Raw genomic sequence first — 18,715 nt, forward strand, 5'->3', positions numbered from 1 at the left:
ATTAACTCCATACGGTCCAAGAAAGCTGGCACACTACCTTTAACATGTAAAATGGTATGGGCGTTTTAGAAACCAGGTGCCGGGGCGTTTTGCGAATTTTACAATGCCTTTGTGTGGCGACATATATGATAAATTAGCAAACATGAAACAGTCATTTCGCACTGCTTTTGGTAGACAGTGTCTTGCTTACCGAAGCATCTCAGATCAAAGTGACAATTGAACAGTGAATTAATGTCGTTTTTATGACAGATATTTATTTAAGGAATCTCATAACATCATGTTTTTTTGGCTATAAAATCAGGCCAATTATAATGGCGTTCACCAAACTTCATCATCATTTTGCTTCCACAGCACCTGTTTCACCTGTAATGTCTTTAAAGGAAGGAAACAATTATGTCATAAATAAGGGCATGGGACGTTTTACCTACCCTGGGCGTTTTACACGGTTCTCCCCAATCCGTATCAAAGTACCTGTTCATCTGGCGGCCGGCGCTTCCTACCAGGGGAAACCAGTAACATTTGGTAGCATTAGGCCAAATGGGCGCTCAAAAACTATTACCCCATAGGGTTCCCATGTTAAATTGGCCTTTTTCAAGCGAGCCTCACACGTAAGCCAAAAGAGAAAGTGTCAATGGTATTGTGGGGAAAGGTAACCTAAAGCTTTCCCTACAACCTTATCTAGCATTTTTCGATGCGGAGGCCAAAACAGGTCAAAAAGCATTGGGCGCTGCCCGCTGCCCCTCCATGAGAGCACAAGTTCCTGCGCATGCGCACATTACCTCAACCCTGTACTGGCGTAAATCAGCTGGGGGGGCAAAAAAGCGATAGGTACTGCTCACAGCGTCCCGGCTCACATCAATAGATGTCACTAGCATCACGTAAACCTTGCTTGAGAACACGTTTTAAGAATGGAAGAGCTGCGCCATTTCTGCCTTCCATTAATTCCTTCCATCTTAGTACAACTTTACGTTTTTCAACTAACTTTAGACCAACTTTAGACTAAGTTTTCAACTATGATTGGTTTGTTATTTCTGGTATATATAATTTAAAAATAACCGTTTTATGAATTAGGCTTTACTCATCAGAATCGAATATTATATTTTTTCCATATTCAAAAAATATATCACCTACCATGTAACTCATCCAGGTAAAATGGGCGCCTTTCCGCTTCGTTGGTGTACCCGTCGTTCTATATACCCTGCTCGAGACATCCCTGCCTCTGGCGGCCGGCGCTCGAGACATTGACATTCCTGCCTCTGGCGGCCGGCGCTAGAGACATTCCTGCCTCTAAAGGCCGGCGCTCGAGACATTCCTGCCTCTGGCGGCCGGCGCTCGAGACATTCCTGCATCTGGCGGCCGGCGCTCGAGACATTCTTGCCTCTGGCGGCCGGCGCTCGAGACATTCCTTCATCTGGCGGCCGGCGCTCGAGACATTCCTTCATCTGGCGGCCGGCGCTCGAGATATGCCGCGCCGCTCTGATGAGTCTCCATAATCGGTGGCCGCCGGCCGCTCATATGTATGCTAATCGGGCGGCGCAGAGCCGCGCACTGCGCGCTGGAATGGCGGCGCGAGTGTGCTGCCGGAGCTGGGCGGCAATCATTGGCGCGCGCGCGCCACTCGGCGCGCGATGGATTGTGCCCGGCACCGCAGATGGACACGCTCTATTGACGCGGGGCGTTGGTATTCGATATGCGGCTGCAGGGTGACCAGAGTTCTCCAGCAGGGCGTGGGAGGTGCCGGGGGCGTGGACTTCGGCGGCCGCCACCAACTATGTATATATGTTACGGGTCATATGCTAACTTGGGCAGTATGCAGACTGCCCGGGCAGTATGCAAACTACCCAACAGCCCGGGCAGTATGCATACCGCCCGGGTAGTATGCATACTACCCGACCCCTTGGGCAGTATGCATACCGCCCAAATGCTTGGGCAGTTTGCATACTGCCCGCTTCTCGTCTTGAAGTTGTGTATTCCATGTCCATTTTAAAAATAAAAATGGCAGTGAGTAACGTAGCTTAACTACAAAGTATGTTTTGCCGTCAAACGCGATTTATCGATTGAAGGATGGAATAAGAATTGGAATATTAAGACTTAATTTTTTTCTCAGAATATTAGCCAGCGGCCAACAAGTCTTTTTCATCTGAAATGAAGGCAGTTCTATAGTTTCATCACTCGCTGGCTTTGGTTTGGCATCTGGACCTGCAGAGGACGTAAGTACAGTTTCAATAGCTAATGCTCACTGCATGAAACCATTTGCATGTAAGGCGTAACAAGTTCTTATGGTCAGGTAACTGCAGGGCAAATCAAGTGACTTTACCTCAGAAAAAGTTAGAACTTGTTCGCCATAGCTACCCCGACTGAACGATCGCTTTGAAACTTTCAGCGATCAATTGCAGTAAAAGTATGTATAAAATACATGCATTGGCACTTTGATGTCCAACCGATGACCTAAGGTCAGGCCAATTTTGCACAGTCTCTTAGAAGTTGACAGGAGAAAGTTGAAAGACGCCTTTTTGGATAAAAGTCCTTCTAAACGCTCTCAAACATCGGGTTCCATGTAAACACAACACACTGAATCGGCAAATTGCACTTGTGGTGACCCCTCTTTATGACCATGAGGTCATGTCAGGTCATAACAGATCTGCAGTAGTTTTTTTACGATTACTTTTTATCTTATGGAGACGTATGCGAGCGATGGAAACAACCTTAGATGTGTTTAAGTCGACGATAAGGATCGCCTGATAACCAACAACATGACCTCTTCATGTCAGATCATGACCTTAGCCTTAGGTCAAATTTTAATGTGGTCTTAAAAGCCAAATTATAGTTAACTCGACGCGTCTCGACGAGAGGAACACGATGCCGGCAAACGCAATGTCGTGCCTATCTAAGGTTAACTAATTTTGCCGTAAAATAAATCGTCAAAACAGCTATTTTAACCCGCGCGGAGCTGGGGGGGGGGTAAATTTTATCACCACCCCTCGCGAATTTTTTGCAATATCTCAAATACGGCGGCGCGCAGCGCCGCCAAACTTTCAGTACCTTTCTTACATCAATTTGACACGTTCCCTGAAAATTTGAGCGAAATCCGTCTGAAATTTTTTTGAGAAATTGACGTTTTAGTGACGTCATGTTCGCCATTTTCGCCTCAAAAACGGCAAAACTTCAAACGCCGCTAACATCTTCATTTTTAAAGGAATCAAGACGCAACAAAAAAGGTTATACGTAATTCTACTTTGTCTATCAAATGGCTATCTCGGTTTTTTGAAAATGTTGGATTTTGGCAATTTTTTTTCTTTAAAAAACGACTTTTTTGGGAAAATAATCATAAAATCCAAAATTTTGAGTGTATCGAAAAAAAAAACGGAATATATGTCAGAGAAGTGGTCTATGTGCACCTACATACCAATTTTTAAAAGAATCGGTTCACAACTGTGGGAGTTATTCAAAATTTTATGACGTCACGACACACAAAAATTTTGAAAAATGATTTTTTGGAAGTTCTAGACCTCGCACGGAAACAAAAATAGCACCATTCGATTCGCCGTGAAAACTGCATCAGATAGACACCTTTTTAGCCCTTAACAACCAACTTCAAAATTTGACCTCACTTGACCTGACCTTGACCTGACCTCGACCTGAAATTCATCCAGAGGTGGTCCATATCACTTATTGAGTGTGCCTATTGAATTCTATGAGTAAAATGACCCATAAAACATGTGTCGCACATGCCCTTTTCTATATTTTGTTTTTGGTGACCTGACCTGACCTGACCTTGACCTTGACCTCTGAATGATATTGTATGCAACGAATATTGTCTTGGTAGCCTAAGAACACGTTTTGGGCAATCAGTCTCAGTCCATGACTCCATTCTTCGGCAACTACAGTGCAAGGCCGATACTGTAGAAACTTGCAATTTGTACCCTTGACCTGACCTTGACCTTGACCTCAAACTTTAAATTAAGTACATGTTTTTAGTTGTTCGTGATGAGATCTTTCGAGTGGCGTTTGAATTTTCCAAATCGGACAATTAGTTCGGGAGATAACAGGGGGGGTAAAATTTACCCCCCCCCCCAGCCCCACGCGTTCGGCTGGAGACCCCAGCCCCGCGCGGGTTAAGCGTTGTTGCCCTCTGGAGGCTGTACCGTTGAGCTTAGGTCAACTTTGAGGGTTTATTCCAGAAAGCGTTAAAAGAGCTACTGAATGCGTATCTCTGCGGCGCTTTAGCTCTATTAGTTTCCGAGCTTGTGGGCCGATTTGTAAAAAAGTTAACCCGGCACCGCCTGGGCTATTTCCGTACCCACATCAGCCTGGGGGGGGGGGGGGTCGGATCCGACCCCCCCCCCCTGTTATCTCGAGAACCAATGGTCGTATCGAGCCCCGCGAGGCGGCGTTCGAAAGGTCTCTACGAGACCTTCCCAAAGCACTCTTAAGATTTTAAGATTGAGGTCAACTTTCGGGTCAAGGTCAGGTCAAAGGTCAAATTCAGGGGTTTTGCATGATTAGGCTTACGGACAGCGGAATCGATAGCTGCTGCTCGAAACTCACCACAAATGACCTCAAAGACCTGGTGAAGGTACCATGTGTGTATAGGGGTCATACTAAGTACGGGTCAAGGTCAGGTCAGGTCACGAAAGGTCACGGTTTTCAGTAGGCGGAACTATGGTCAAGCGTACCCATTTTCGGGAACGCATTTTCGTTCCCATCTTTGGGAACGATAAACCCAAATATGGGAACGCCATGTAGGAATTATTTAAAACAAGAAAAAGAACCGTTAAATGACGTCCAAAAAATATAAAACGATCGTGAACCGCCTGATATTTGTCTCAATATTGTTGCGAAAGAGTTCGATATTGTAAGGCCCATCGTAGTTTCAAATCGTTCCCCTATTTCTAAAGCAGTCCATCATCCGGGCCGCGAACCCAAATTTGGGAACGCTCTCGTACACTGGCGCTGCAAGCGTTCCTTATTATGGGAACGGCGTACCCAAATTTGGGAACGATTTCAACGACGCCTTTCAGGGGCTCTTTTCATTAACAATCATCACGTCCAACGCCGCAAATTATTGTTAACACAACAATCATCAGATGACCTTTCCGGCAAGACCGTCGCATGTTTCGCCCGGTCTTCTGCGCTTTTATTCCCGTCGATCTCGCAGCGGGCACGCCCCCCTCTGCAGGATTACGTAATTCACAATTAACATCCCCTCCGTCACCCATGGCTTCCACACATTCTCCGTCCGCTACGCAGATGACACTCAGGTGGCAGTTACTGGTCCTCGCGGCAGCTTGCCCGAGCTGCGGCTGGCTCTGGAGACGGTTTTGGACACTCTAGGCACCTGGTTCTCTCAACACGGGATGATGGTGAATGCGAAGAAAACCGAGTTTCTGCTTTGTGGCGACCGGCGCCAGCTGGCACAGATCGCTGAGCCGCCTACTGCCCAGTTTATGGGACAAACACTTACCTTGTCCGCATCGGTCAAAAATCTAGGTGTAGTCATGGACCAATGGACCAAGAACTGTCATGGAATGCCCACATCTCCGCCATCACACAACGCTGTTTTGGCATTCTCATCGGGCTCATTCATGTTAGACACATGATACCATCGCACGTGCTGCCTGTACTTATAGACGCGCTTGTCATTTCTCATGTTAGATATTGTCTGTCGGTCTATGGAAGCGCGAATCGCACTGGCTTAGCTAGAGTTCAAAAGATATTGAACTTCGCCGCCCGGGTAGTGTCCGGAAGACGTCGGTGTGATCATGTGTCGGACATTATCAGTGAGCTCGGCTGGCTGCGTGCAGCTGATATGGTGATGCATTCTGATGTCTCGCTGCTACACAGCATATTGTTGTCTGACAAACCCGATGTACTGCGCTCCTGGTTTGTACATAACCATGAGCATGTGTGCCGTCAAACGAGGCAATCTCGCCATATCACACTGCCCAAGTCTAGCAACAATCACGGGAAACGCCGATTTGTGTACCGGGCTGCCGACCTGTACAACCGAATGGTGATCGCCAGGGACAGAGATCACATGTCACTGCGCAGCATCAAGGCATCTATCCGTGATGACCTAACCAGCCATTGAACACAACGGTCGTGTATTTTGTGTCATATTAGGTCCACTGTATTGATCAATCTTATTAGGTGTCTTTTATGAAGTGTTCATTGTGTGCTCATATTGCATTGTATATGACGAAGGTCGCAGAATAGCCCTGCACCAGTGGAGCGACCTTATTCGGTAAATACATACATACATACAAATACACAACGCTCAGCGATGTTCAACAAGGTCTTCCATACCTATATCCACCGTCCGCGCTGAGGGTGGAGACATGTCAAGCACCTGTCTGTTTATCACCGATAGTTGACGAGTACAAGGAAGTATCCAAAAATGGGAACGCTGAATATGTTACACCCTCAAAACACCTAGTCCCAATGAAAATCTAGTTTTTTCCTTTCTTGATGAGTGTAAGTGGCAAAAGGCCTGGTAGGATGGGCACGAGGAATTATCGAAATCAGCATAAAAATTATAAATAAGCCACACAGAGCGAGCTATATAAGAGAAATTCCCCCAAAACGATCACGCTTAGAAACACGGAAGACAAAAACCACGCTCATGACGCTCCTTATAAAACAACTCTAAACAGCTAGCATCCAAATAAAATATGTCTTTCCGGGATGATAAAATACAGCTGGATAATTTTCAACCGCTTAAACTGAGTTCACAACAGTAGGTCGGTAAATTCACTCACGTTCCACGCGGTCGTCCGCCCCGACACAAAAGTCAACAATATTACCTCGGGACCGTCCGCGTCTTCGCTTGCATTTGTCAGCATCTGGTGTCGATAGTATGAAAGTTCATAACCAGGCGAAAATTATTATACTTTACCTCAAACTAAAAAATGCTTCATTTTCCTTCAAATTGCATGTTAAATGTCGTATAACCCATATTTCCACCATTCTGTCATTTTCAAAAAATCATTATAAATATCATTCCACGGTCAATTTCCTTGTTCCACGGTCAGATTAAAGATAACTTTATGGAGATTTAGTAGATACTTAAATCAGCGTGCACTTTTTTGAGACGTGATGCACTTTTGAGTTTTAGTGGGAGAACGGCCGAAAAATTGCCTTCCGTTCTCATAAATGGGAACGCCCGTTCCCATATTTGGGAACTCCGTTCCCAAAAATGGGGACGTTCCTATATTTGGGTACTCATGACCATAGTTCCGCCTACTGTTTTCACTTTCTGCTACATGGGCGTGCGACACATGTTTTATGGCTTATTTTTCACGCCAAATCCGATGGTAATGGTTATATGTGACCCCAAGTCACTGTGCTGGTGATAAGTGTGCATTGAAAGCATAAAAAATCGTTTATACTAAACGAGGGCTGAGAAAAAAGGTCAATTTTTCAACTTTTTATTTTTGACATAAAAATGCACTTTTCTAGACGAGCTTTGTCCCAGGAATCTAGTGGTGCCATTTGTTTTCACATGCGATGTTCAGAAGTGCCTCTAATTCGCGAAAATGCTTATGACGTCACCATGCCCTATGCATGTTGGAGCTATTTTTTACAATTTGGGGGTCAAAAATCAAGATAGACAGTTGAAATTTGGGACATCTATTGTTCTAATAGAGCTCTATAACATATATTCCGGTTTTTTGGAAATTCTCAAAATTTTGGATTTTATTAGCTGTTTTCCAAAAAATATAGTTTTTTGAATTTTTAGGGTTGAAAAACGCATTTTATGGAAAATCCGAGATAGCCATTTTAAAGAACTCGTTGAGCTGCGTCTTTTCATGTCCTTAATTTGCAATTTGCTTAAAACCTCGATTTTTGGCGATTTTTTAAACATTTACCGTTTTTTGACTGAAAACGCCATGTAGTTACATCACTAAAATCGATATATCTCAGAAATTTTTGAAAAAAAAAATTCTTAAAAATTGCACAGGAGACGTCAAATTGATGGGGGAGAAGGTATGCGAAGTTTCAAGTTGATAGCGCAAGCGGTTCATGAGTTATTCAAGAAAAACGGAGGGGGGGGTCGGATCCGACCCCCCCCCCAGGCGGTCGCGGGTTTTAAAAAGGTGAAAATTGACCTTTGATGACCTCTGGCGACCTGATCTTTGGCCTGACTTAAACATGACTGGAGTTTTTCCATGATTTTTGATGTTATTTTGAATGCTGCTTACCGCATCTTACATGTAGCTTACTCCTGTGTCGCCAAGTGGCACAGGAGTCGAGTCAGGGGTGCTCACCCCCTCCCCCCAAAAAAAACGGCACGGCTGGCGCCGAGCGCGGCCCCGCGCGGGTTAAAGTGTCTGCCATTGACATAGTATGCGATAGTGATGTTGATTACGGAAAAACGGAATACCGATACCAAACCAAATACCAACCAAAACCGTGAAGAAATACCGAAACCAAACCTACTTGGGAACGTGAGGAAAATATCAACTTTTTACCGATTTCTTAGCCTCTTAAACATTAGCGAGGGTTTATGATACCAACAAAATACCAAACACATTAGGATTGAAATACCAAATACCGAGTTGGTATCGGTTTGGTATCGGTATACCAAAAAGTTGGTATCCGATTGACATCTCTAGTATGCGAGCTATTGCATTAACTAGCCTCACGAGCCACGGTCAGCATACTGCCCGAGTCAACATCCTGCCCGTGAGAAGAAAGGTGGGTAGTATGCATACTACCCGGGCAGTATGCAAACTGCCCGGGCGGTATGCATACTGCCCAAGGGGTCGGGTAGTATGCATACTACCCGGGCGGTATGCATACTGCCCGGGCTGTTGGGTAGTTTGCATACTGCCCGGGTAGTTTGCATACTGCCCGAGTTAGCATATGACCCGTAACATATACAAAGCTGCTGGGTCGGCCGACTTCTGACCAGTCTTGAGCGCAGCTCAGTGCAGTCGGCGGGAACGGCGGGGCCAGCCAGTCGGCGGAGAGCGCTGACCGCCTACCCGCCGCAGAGGGCCGACCCCTCTTCGTGCAGTGCCCCGATGGCCCCGGCGCCCCAATAACTGCCTCATAACTAGAGGTGGAAATGAATATTAGTCATAAGTCAAAAATTAGTCGACTAACGTTAGTCAAGCGCTTTTTTAGTCAGTCAAAAGTCAGTCCACCAAAATGTTTGTTAGTCATTAGTCAGTTATTAGTCAATGATTTTGTTGCACATTAGTCGACTAATTTGTCGTGTTTCGTGAGGTGACTTAACCTGCGCCCCACTGGGGTCGCCGGCCGAACGCGCCCGACTGGGGGGGGGGGGCAAAGATAAGATTTCTAAGAGATATACCGCGTTTTGTCAAAAACTCAAAGCTTCGTTTTAGACTTTGCCATCGCGTAATTTTTCCAATTTTTTTTAGGGCTCATTCCGTGTTCACAACACTCATACACATCAGAATTTGACCTTTAGCCATTGATAAAAAATAAGTTGCAAAACCCACCCACCCTACTGGAGATTCCCCTGTAAACCGCCTATGGCGGCGGGCCGAGAGGACCGAGAGGACGAGCTCGGTCAGCACTCAGCGCACCGTGTCCGGTCGGCTCGGCGGCCGCCTCTCCAGAGACCAGATCGGCACGCGCTAGGTACTCACCCCCGGCAGAGTGCGCTTCTCGTGCAGCGAGCTCTGGGCGATGGCGGCACTCTCCCTGGCGCAGTACGTGAGAAAGGCGCACCCTGCAACAGAGACGCGCCCTCAAAGGAGTGCCATGAAATAGGGACACGCATTAAGAAAAGTACACGAGAACAGACAATCACTGCCTGCAACAGCGCAATCACTGAGAAAGACGCACTGTGAGACGAGACACGCACCGAGTGTGAGTCACGGCTAATCATGGAAGCCACAACATAGATGTTGAAAGTGTTGAAGTAACAAAGTTTCCTTGGCACTGAGGGCGTTGGGAAGTTGCGTTGCGACATCTGAGGACCGTGCAGAGGTTTATCTATGACGACATAGGTCAGTGACCTGACCAGACCTGAAAATGTGTTTGGTGTCACAATTTGGGGCTTGGATCAAAGGTGAGCTATGCCAAGGTCCAGCTCAATACCGCTGGCGTGCTTGGAGCCATCGCGAACAAATAACCTAGGGGGAGGGGCGGCAGATTTCAACCTGGGCCAAAGCTGCAACGATTTTGATCTTAAAGTATGTGTGTGTGTGTGTGTGTGTGTGTGTGTGTGTGTGTGTGTGTGTGTGTGTCTCTCTCTCTCTCTCTCTCTCTCTCTCTCTCTCTCTCTCTCTCTTCTCCGGTACCCTATGCGACATCCGGCCACCATCCCCGAGGACATCAGACATCCGGCGCCGACGCCACTTACGGCCCGTGCCGCCCCACAATGCCGCGCTGCCGTATCACATCGGGGAGGTGCCGGCGGGCCGGCCGACCCCTCCGCGGCTGACCCCGCGCTGGTCGCACCGCACCAGCTGCCCGATCCCGGCCGGCAGACGACGCGGCCCGATCCCGGCCGGCAGGGATCAGCCCGGGTGACCTACGCCCGAATCGCCTATTCCATCGAATGTCTACGCCCGGGTGACCTACGCCCGGCTGACCTACGCCCGAATCGCCTACTCCATCGAATGTCTACGCCCGGCTGACCTACGCCCGGCTGACCTACGCCCGAATAGCCTACTCCATTGAATGTCTACGCCCGGCTGACCTACGCCCGGCTAACCTACGCCCGAATCGCCTACTCCATCGAATGTCTACGCCCGGCTGACCTACGCCCGGCTGACCTACGCCCGAATCGCCTACTCCATCGAATGTCTACGCCCGGGTGACCTACGCCCGGCTGACCTACGCCCGAATCGCCTACTCCATCGAATGTCTACGCCCGGCTGACCTACGCCCGGCTGACCTACGCCCGAATCGCCTACTCCATCGAATGTCTACGCCCGGGTGACCTACGCCCGGCTGACCTACGCCCGAATCGCCTATTCCATCGAATGTCTACTGCCGTACGGCCTGCCCGTGTTCGTGGAGCAGTCCCTGCTGTATTATCGAGTAAGGATTTACCCATTCACTACGCCGGCTGACTGGCGGCCCCATCCTTTGTTTGCTCTATTGTCGTCCGTCGCCCGCCGCGGCGGTGCCCAGGCCCGGGGGTCGCCTGGCGCAGCGGGGGTAGCGTCCCGCCCCTCGGCCCCTGGCGCGACGAGAGAGGTAACATGCCGCGGCGCACGGCACGGCGGGCCGCCGCCGCCGCCGCCGAGGGAGTGGACGCTGCCGACAAGGATGAGGGCCGTGGGCCCGTGGCATCACCTGGGTTTGTATGGATTTTTGTTCATTTGGCCGGCTGGCTTAAGTCACCGATTACATTAAAAGGACAAGTGAAAATGAGCCTCTGCACGAATTAGTGTCTTTGCCAACGGCTAACTTCAATTGCAGGAGGGTGAGGAGGGGTCGAAAGAACCACCCAGTGATTCATCCCTTGATTGAGCTATAGGAAAAGCGGGTTTGGCGAGTGGAAGCCAATGAAATAAATTTTTATTGTCCTAAGAGCAACTTGACAAGAGTCATTGCCATAGAGTGCACCAAGTTTCAAGTTGAACATATTTTTTTTGAAAAATGTGAAGTAAAGCCTTGCTTCTCCGTCAAGTGACGGTGTATTCAAATAACCCGACCGTTGGGTAACTTGAACAGTCTTTCTTTGCACGCCATGAAATAGTTATCTGGCTATCACCGATGTTGTTTGGTGTATAAACAAATAGGCACAACAGCTCTAACATAGGTACCTTATTGAAGACAGATTAAAACAACAACAAAAATAACCGTTGCAGAATATCAATATCTGCTTGCTGCACACCAGCCAGTTGACAGAGGTTGGCTTCTCTCGTCAGTTGACAGATCGTCTATATCTCCGTTCGGTAAAACCTATCACAACCTTACCACATCTGTTAGAGTGGTGCCAATCGGATTTTGTACCTTCAGAATTCCGATTTTGTCCTATGCCCAAATCGGAATTTGGTTGGACAAAGGCAGCATGCTTTGGACAATATTTGTCAATCACTTGCAACACTTCAGCATTTTTATAAAGTAATCGTGCACACCAGTAAAACGCCTTTTGGGGCGACCAACGGAGTGAGCGGGAGGGTGGGCCTTGCACGTGCGAAATTGCGAGGGGGTACCACCAAATAACTTGTGCACTTGCACCCCAAGACTTACTAACCGGTCCCTAGTGATGTGCCAAATTTGAGCGCAATCGGCCCAGCCGTTCTCGAGATCTGGAAGCGGCACCCTGCATGTGCGCACGTGCCAACTGGGTCCCAACTGACTTGCACGGCACCCTACCAACTGCTCCCTAACCGTGTACCAAATTTGAGCGCAATCGGTCCAGCCGTCTTCGAGATCTGGAATCAACCCCTGCACGTGCGCACGTGCAACAGCACCCCAAATCTGGCACATGGATATGCATGGCTTAGTGGGTGCCTACCTACATGCTAACTTTCAGCTCAATCTTTCGGTAAAAAATATTTTCGAGTCATGTCAGGTCACCGAGCTATGACCTCACAATAGGTAAAACCTCCGACTCTTTTTGACAAAATCGTACATCTGGCGTAACTGGACGCGATCCCATCGACAAGAACGAAATTATTCTGTGTGACTTATCATTATGTCAGATTTTGACAGGACATGAAACATTACATTGTATATTGACCTTTCTAAGGTCAACAAAGGTCATTGACCTCGCATGTCTGTGTTTAGTGGGGTTTCTTGAGGTCCTGAATCCGAATCTGTGGTTCAATCTTCATCTATGTAAATGCTTTTAAAATTGTTCCTCGATCTTTACAAGGTCACCTTAGGTCAATTAACGGGTGTCTACTAGATAATGAGAAAATTTCTAAGGAGTTGATACGCACCTTTAATGGTAACACATAATATGCGTAACTCACATGATGAAAGACCAATTTGTTGCGAATGTTAAACACACAAAATGAAAACATGACATCCCACGGTCAGCCGGCAAGAGGACGTTAAGCATTCAACGGTTCCGAGTAATCTTCGCCAATCTGAAGGAAAATTACCGATCTATACTGGAGAATACACTTATGGCTCTCTAAGTACAAATTAAAGGTTTTTAGTCCAGTGCCAATCGCATATTTATGATATTTCGGACAAGAGGAAACGTTCAGCATGCTAGACAAAAGTTTGAAGTGGCTGTAATTCTGCGAGTTTCGCCACAGAAATAAGATCCCCTTATGGGGTGCGAAGGACAAAGTGAGGGGTGTCAATGTGCCTGCTGGCGTGACGCTTTAATATTTGCCACTATTATGTCGTAGTTTCTGCTTTAGAAAATGTGCAATTAAGTAACCGAGGTGCACACAGACACCCGTTATCACCAAAGCGCAGGAACGCAGAGAATAACGGCGTTTGCGTCGGCCGTTCAGGGGCATGCTGTCAATTACATACTGGTCACAAAGTGGAGCATGGTAATGGGTGACGAAAGCTGTTTGGCCTTCCCAGGAACAGAGATGTCATCTGTTGCCGGTTTGTATGCTCCTGTAAAGGGTGATACAACTGCAACCTGAGGACAAGTTTCCTTGCCGGTTTCCAGCTTACTGATGTGGCTAGACGGTGTCTCCGGAAGGGGAGGTACTGCCGGCAATATGCCCAAAATGAGTTAACATTGGAAGGGTGTTCTAGTGGAAGGGACGGCTAGAAAAGGTGTCGATTCCTTATTTTTTGGGGTCGCTTAGGTCACACAAGATGTAGACTACCCAAGTGGTGGCTATAAGCTCCGGTTCGACTTAGTTCCATTATGCATAGTTTAGTTTTTTTAGTTTTAGTTCCGTTATGCTTAGTTTCCATTATGCCATTAAAACCATCACAATGTTGGAGGGGGTCGGCGTACCCTTGGAAGATCGAGAGGACAATTCACCCTGCGTGTCGCAGCTTTGGCCGCTTTAAGACTTATGAGGCTTTGCCAAGAAAGAAATATATTCAGGGGACTAGACCATAGCTTTGGACCGACATCTGAAGACGCGAAGTCAGAAATTATCGGCGTCGTTTAACGCGGAGGTGCCTTTTTCTCATTATTTAGTAGACACCCGTTAGGACCGTCCTCGCCAGCGGCGGGTGTGACTCTCGTGTTCCCGGGGACTATGTCACGCCAGTAATTTTTTTTTTATTCGTCAACCTTCCAACGGGCCGGTATGCCCATTTACAGGAAGGTACCCCTCCCCCCTGGGCTACGGCTAATGTGGGAGCCCACCCCACTCCTGGTGACACAGCTGGGGACGACGCCCGCGGAACGGGCGGCACCGGGGATCGAACCCGGAACCTCCCGCACCGCGGGCTGACGCCTTACCAACTGCGCCACCAGGGCCGCTAATGACTGAACTGCAGTGAACTATGCATAATTTTGTTGCTAATTCATTGAGAAACACGGTCGTGAAAGTTTCATGTTGATATCTTTCATAGATTTGCCATTATTGGCTAAATAGCTTGGAAAATTTTAGCTTTTCCCCGTAATTTGATCGTTGACTAGCCAAAACGGTGTCAAATATTGACCTAGGATAAAAATATAGGTATCACCAGTCGCGAATACTCGTAAAGAGCAATCGACTTGTCTTTGTTGGGAAGCGCTACGACGCTTAGTTTCGAAACGCCAGGAGGTCGGATCACCCCCCCCCCCCCAGGCCGCGTTACGAAAAATGCCCTGCCAGGGCGAGGGTTATAATAGCACGATCTAGGCGTCCAAAAAAGGGGTGTGATATTGATATGCAACGTAGCATTTGATGAGCCGCTTGGTAATAGTTAGATTGTCCTGGAGTGACTCAATTCAGTTAAGTTCTGGAACACTTGCAAGCTATATATTAAAAAATATCTAGGCGCGTCCAGTGAATGTTGGAAGGTATTGGAAAGTAATTACACACAGCGAATATTTTCTACTCAGATCATGACGTTAAGTGTGTAAAATAACAAATGCAATAGCGATTGAAATGAACATTTTTTGTAGGTTCACAAGGCCAGGTGGATCATAGGTGGACCCCGGAAAAGAAAGGGAGATCGATTTCACCTGCCAACTTCGGTACCCTGACGCCATCTATGAATTTTCAAATTAATTTGAGTAATTTTATCACGCATTTTTGTAACATAATTAGACTATTGCCAACACGTTTTCGTAATATCACCAACGAAGAAACATAGTCATAGTCATAGTCATAGTCATAATCAGGTTTATTAAGAGCTCCATAAAACATGGCTTTTCTGCCCTCTCGTCAATACAAGTTGTAAAAAAGACGAACACGTAAACTATCTAAAAATATGTCCTAAAATAGCGCTCATCAAACGTGTACACGAGTCACAGACGATTCATGCACCCAGCATTCCAAACAGACACGGCTCTGTACGGAAAAGTACGTTTTCCACGCTCGGTCCTTACTCTAGGGAGCTCCAATTGACCAGCGCACACACCGCGAGTGGCCCTGACTGACACCTCAGAGCGACTGCGCACTAGACCGGCCAACGCCGGAGGCGCCCCGGACGACATCAGCCTGCGCAGCATGGCCGCGTCCCTCTCCTCCAACATACCGTCAAGACGCCGCCACCCCAACGACTCCAGGGCGGGAGTGACGTGCTCACGCCGGGACAAGCCAGTAACTATACGGGCTCCAAAATTTATAGCCTTTTGCACTCGCTGGCGGAGAGTAACAGAACAGCTGCCCCATACCGTTAAGCAGTAATGCAGATGAGGAAACACGAGTGCCTCGATCAGTAACTTTTTTGTTTCAAAGGGCAGCCTGTGTCTTATCTTAGAGAGACCAACGAGAACGAAGAAACAGCGGCGAACAACCTGAGATACTTGTTTTTCCCATGATAATTCAGAGTCAACAAATAAACCGAGGATTTTTGCAAATGGTGAAGGACTTAGATCTGCATCGCCAAATCTTATGCTAAAGGAAGCAGGGGCGTCGACACCGGTCCGACTTTTCCGACTAGTCGGACCACTTTTTCGACTAGGCGGTGCCCTGCTGTGGCTCGCGGGGGCCCCTGCTGCAGACCGCGGGGGCCCTACTGCGGCTCGGGGGCCCTGCTAGAGACCGCGGGGGCCCTGCTGCGCCTCTGGGGCCCTGCTAGACACCGCGGGGCCCTGCTGCGGCCCGCGGGGTCCCCTTCTGCGGCCGCGGGGGCCCCTGTTGGGGCTCTCGGGGGGCCCTGCTGCGGCAACGGGGGCCCCCGCTGCGGCTCGCGGGGCGGGGGCCCTGCTGCGGCCACGGGGGCCCCTGCCAGGGGACCCTGCTGCGGCCACGGGGGCCCCTGGGGGCCCCCACCGGTGGGGCCCCCCCGAGAAAAAGTCGGACCAGTTTTCCTTACGCGTCGACGCCCCTGAAAGGAAGTACACTTCTTCTTCTTTGGTTTGACTATCAAAAGTTCAGTTTTGCTTGGATTTACTTTAAGCCGGTTTTGCGTAAACCAAAGAAGTGCCACATCAAGTGTGCCTTCAACGCGCTCTTTGAGACATGCTAAATTTTCAACTGAGTCGCAATCTAAAAACTGTACGTCATCTGCGTATGTCACCTGCTTGCCAAAAGGAAAATGAGCCGTCAGATCGTTAGTAAATAGTAAATACAGCTTTGGGCCGATTAGTGAGCCCTGTATTACACCGTGCGTCACTGGCAGTGTCCCGGCGCGGCTACCCTGAATGCTCTGAGTCCTGTTCCTCAGCCAGTCCTCGAACCAATGTTTGTCTACACCGTACCAACCTAATTTATCTAACAGTCTTACATGTTCTATGCTATCAAAGGCACGAGATGTGTCGGCTGCTATCAAAGTGGAGACATGACCATTTTCCATTGCAGATGAAAGAAAGTTTATAGTGTCAATCATAGCCGTTTCAGTCGAGTGATGACCTCTAAAGCCGTGCTGGTTATCACACAATACATGGTAATGGTCGATATATGAAGACAGTTGAATACAAACACACTTTTCACAAAGCTTCGCTGGAACACTGAGGATCGAAATAGGTCTGTAATTCCCAGGATCACATCTGTCTCCCTTCTTGTGCAACCGATTTATGTTGCATTTTGTGTGCTTACTCATACCTGCTTAGTCATAGTCATACATTTATTTAGTTCACGTCCCAATTATATCCGTTCCACTCAAGTGTGGCTATTCCAGAGTCAGGCTCGATATATCAAAGTAGAAACAGCTCAGTTGGTCACTTATGCTATAGTACAGGCACACGCACCAATTCACGCCCATTCCCACTCGGCCATAGACGTGTCATCGAGAGCCGGCGCTGCACAGCCAGCCCAGCTGCGACTGGCGCACGCTGCTTGTTTGTTTTTGTTTTGTTGGGTGGTTAGGCTCTTTCGGTCTGACAAGACCATTTCAGAGCCGGAAAAATGATAGGAATTAGGGGGAGACATTGGTCTGGGCAGACACCCTAGGGCCTAGAGTCGCCGGGGCTTAGCCCGTCCGAATGGACAGGCCGACCAGGACCCCCCCCCCCCCCCCAGAACCAGGGACGGCGCCACGGATTTCGCCTTGCGGGGGCAGGTTTTCAGAAAAAGGGCCCAAATAAGATGGGGGCCCAAACTTTCCGAAATATCGTCAATACCGTCAATACTACGCAAGCCTTTATTTGTACAGGTCTCGCGAGATTAAGCGGTAGGTTTGGCACTTTTACATTTCCGGTTATATCTCAGAAACTAATCGATCTACAATGAAGTAATTTTACACGATCATGGCCGGCTTGTTACCCAACAAGTCGATCGCATCTTCAACACTTAAAAGCTTAAGACGACGAAGATATAGCCTGAAGTACACTAAATTTTATAGGTGCAAAACCTACCGCTAAAACCCGCGAGACCTGTAACGACCTACCATTCCCACAACCGTTACCTTCTACACTTGTATTTATTTTGTATTTATTGCATGCCATCAACAGGTCCAGAAACCCAATAATACACAATAACACAAATACACAATAACTTTTGTGTTAAAGGACACACTCTTAACCCTCGCCCGTATTGGTGTTTTTCCAGCCACGAACGTATAGGGGGCAGGAGTCTGTTGCCCCCCCCCCTTGCCGTTTCGCCCCTGATCAAGCTAGACCTTCGCAGAAAAAAAAAAACGAGCGTGCTGCCCGTGACAAGAGAAAGCCGATGATACCCAATTTTAAGGTCCTTGGTCATCGGCTAACCTTCCAGGTCAGGTCAATGGCCAAAAGTCGGGAAAAGCGGGGCATGTTAGAAGTAACGTAAAGGTGGCTGCTATGGGTTTCTTTTTTCGGGGTGATGATCGCGAATATCATGTTAATAATGATCATAGATGATGTCTTCATGCATTTAGGCCAGGTCGGGTCAGGTCAGGTCATGTCAGGTCAACCAGTAAGGGTTTTGCCGGGTATTCGTAGTAGGTGGCAACCGCCTCTGACAGCTTCGTAACATGTTACGAATGCACCAAAATTACTTCGTAAATGTTCAAATGGTTGCTAAATTCGAATTCAGATAAAAAACTAGCCTAGAGACATGTAAAACTCCAAAAAAGAAAACCGAGGTCATCAAAGGTCAATGACCTGAGCTGACCTCCCGGTGATCTTGACACCCACCCTAATGCATGGGAGCAACATCATATCCCATGTTTGAACGCTTGAAACCACGAAAAGACTGCAAACGCGCGGCTGATGCGAGCCGACATGCGCTGAATCGCGATTCCGGCCAAACATGGTCTCGAAAAGTAGTAGGTCACA

General features: G+C 48.0%; 1 protein-coding gene across 1 annotated transcript in view; it reads right to left on the reverse strand.

Annotated features, from left to right (window-relative positions):
* LOC122378628 (CUGBP Elav-like family member 3-A) overlaps positions 1 to 18,715 on the reverse strand; it is a 231,918-nt gene that overhangs the window by 175,428 nt on the left and 37,775 nt on the right. The window contains exon 2 of the mRNA XM_043359921.1: positions 9,621 to 9,703. Coding sequence (XP_043215856.1) covers positions 9,621 to 9,703 — 83 coding nt within the window. The remainder of the gene's footprint in view (positions 1 to 9,620; positions 9,704 to 18,715) is intronic.

This window comes from Amphibalanus amphitrite, unplaced genomic scaffold, assembly GCF_019059575.1.
Source record: "Amphibalanus amphitrite isolate SeventyFive unplaced genomic scaffold, NRLGWU_Aamphi_draft 000000F_arrow, whole genome shotgun sequence".
NCBI lineage: Eukaryota > Metazoa > Arthropoda > Thecostraca > Balanomorpha > Balanidae > Amphibalanus > Amphibalanus amphitrite.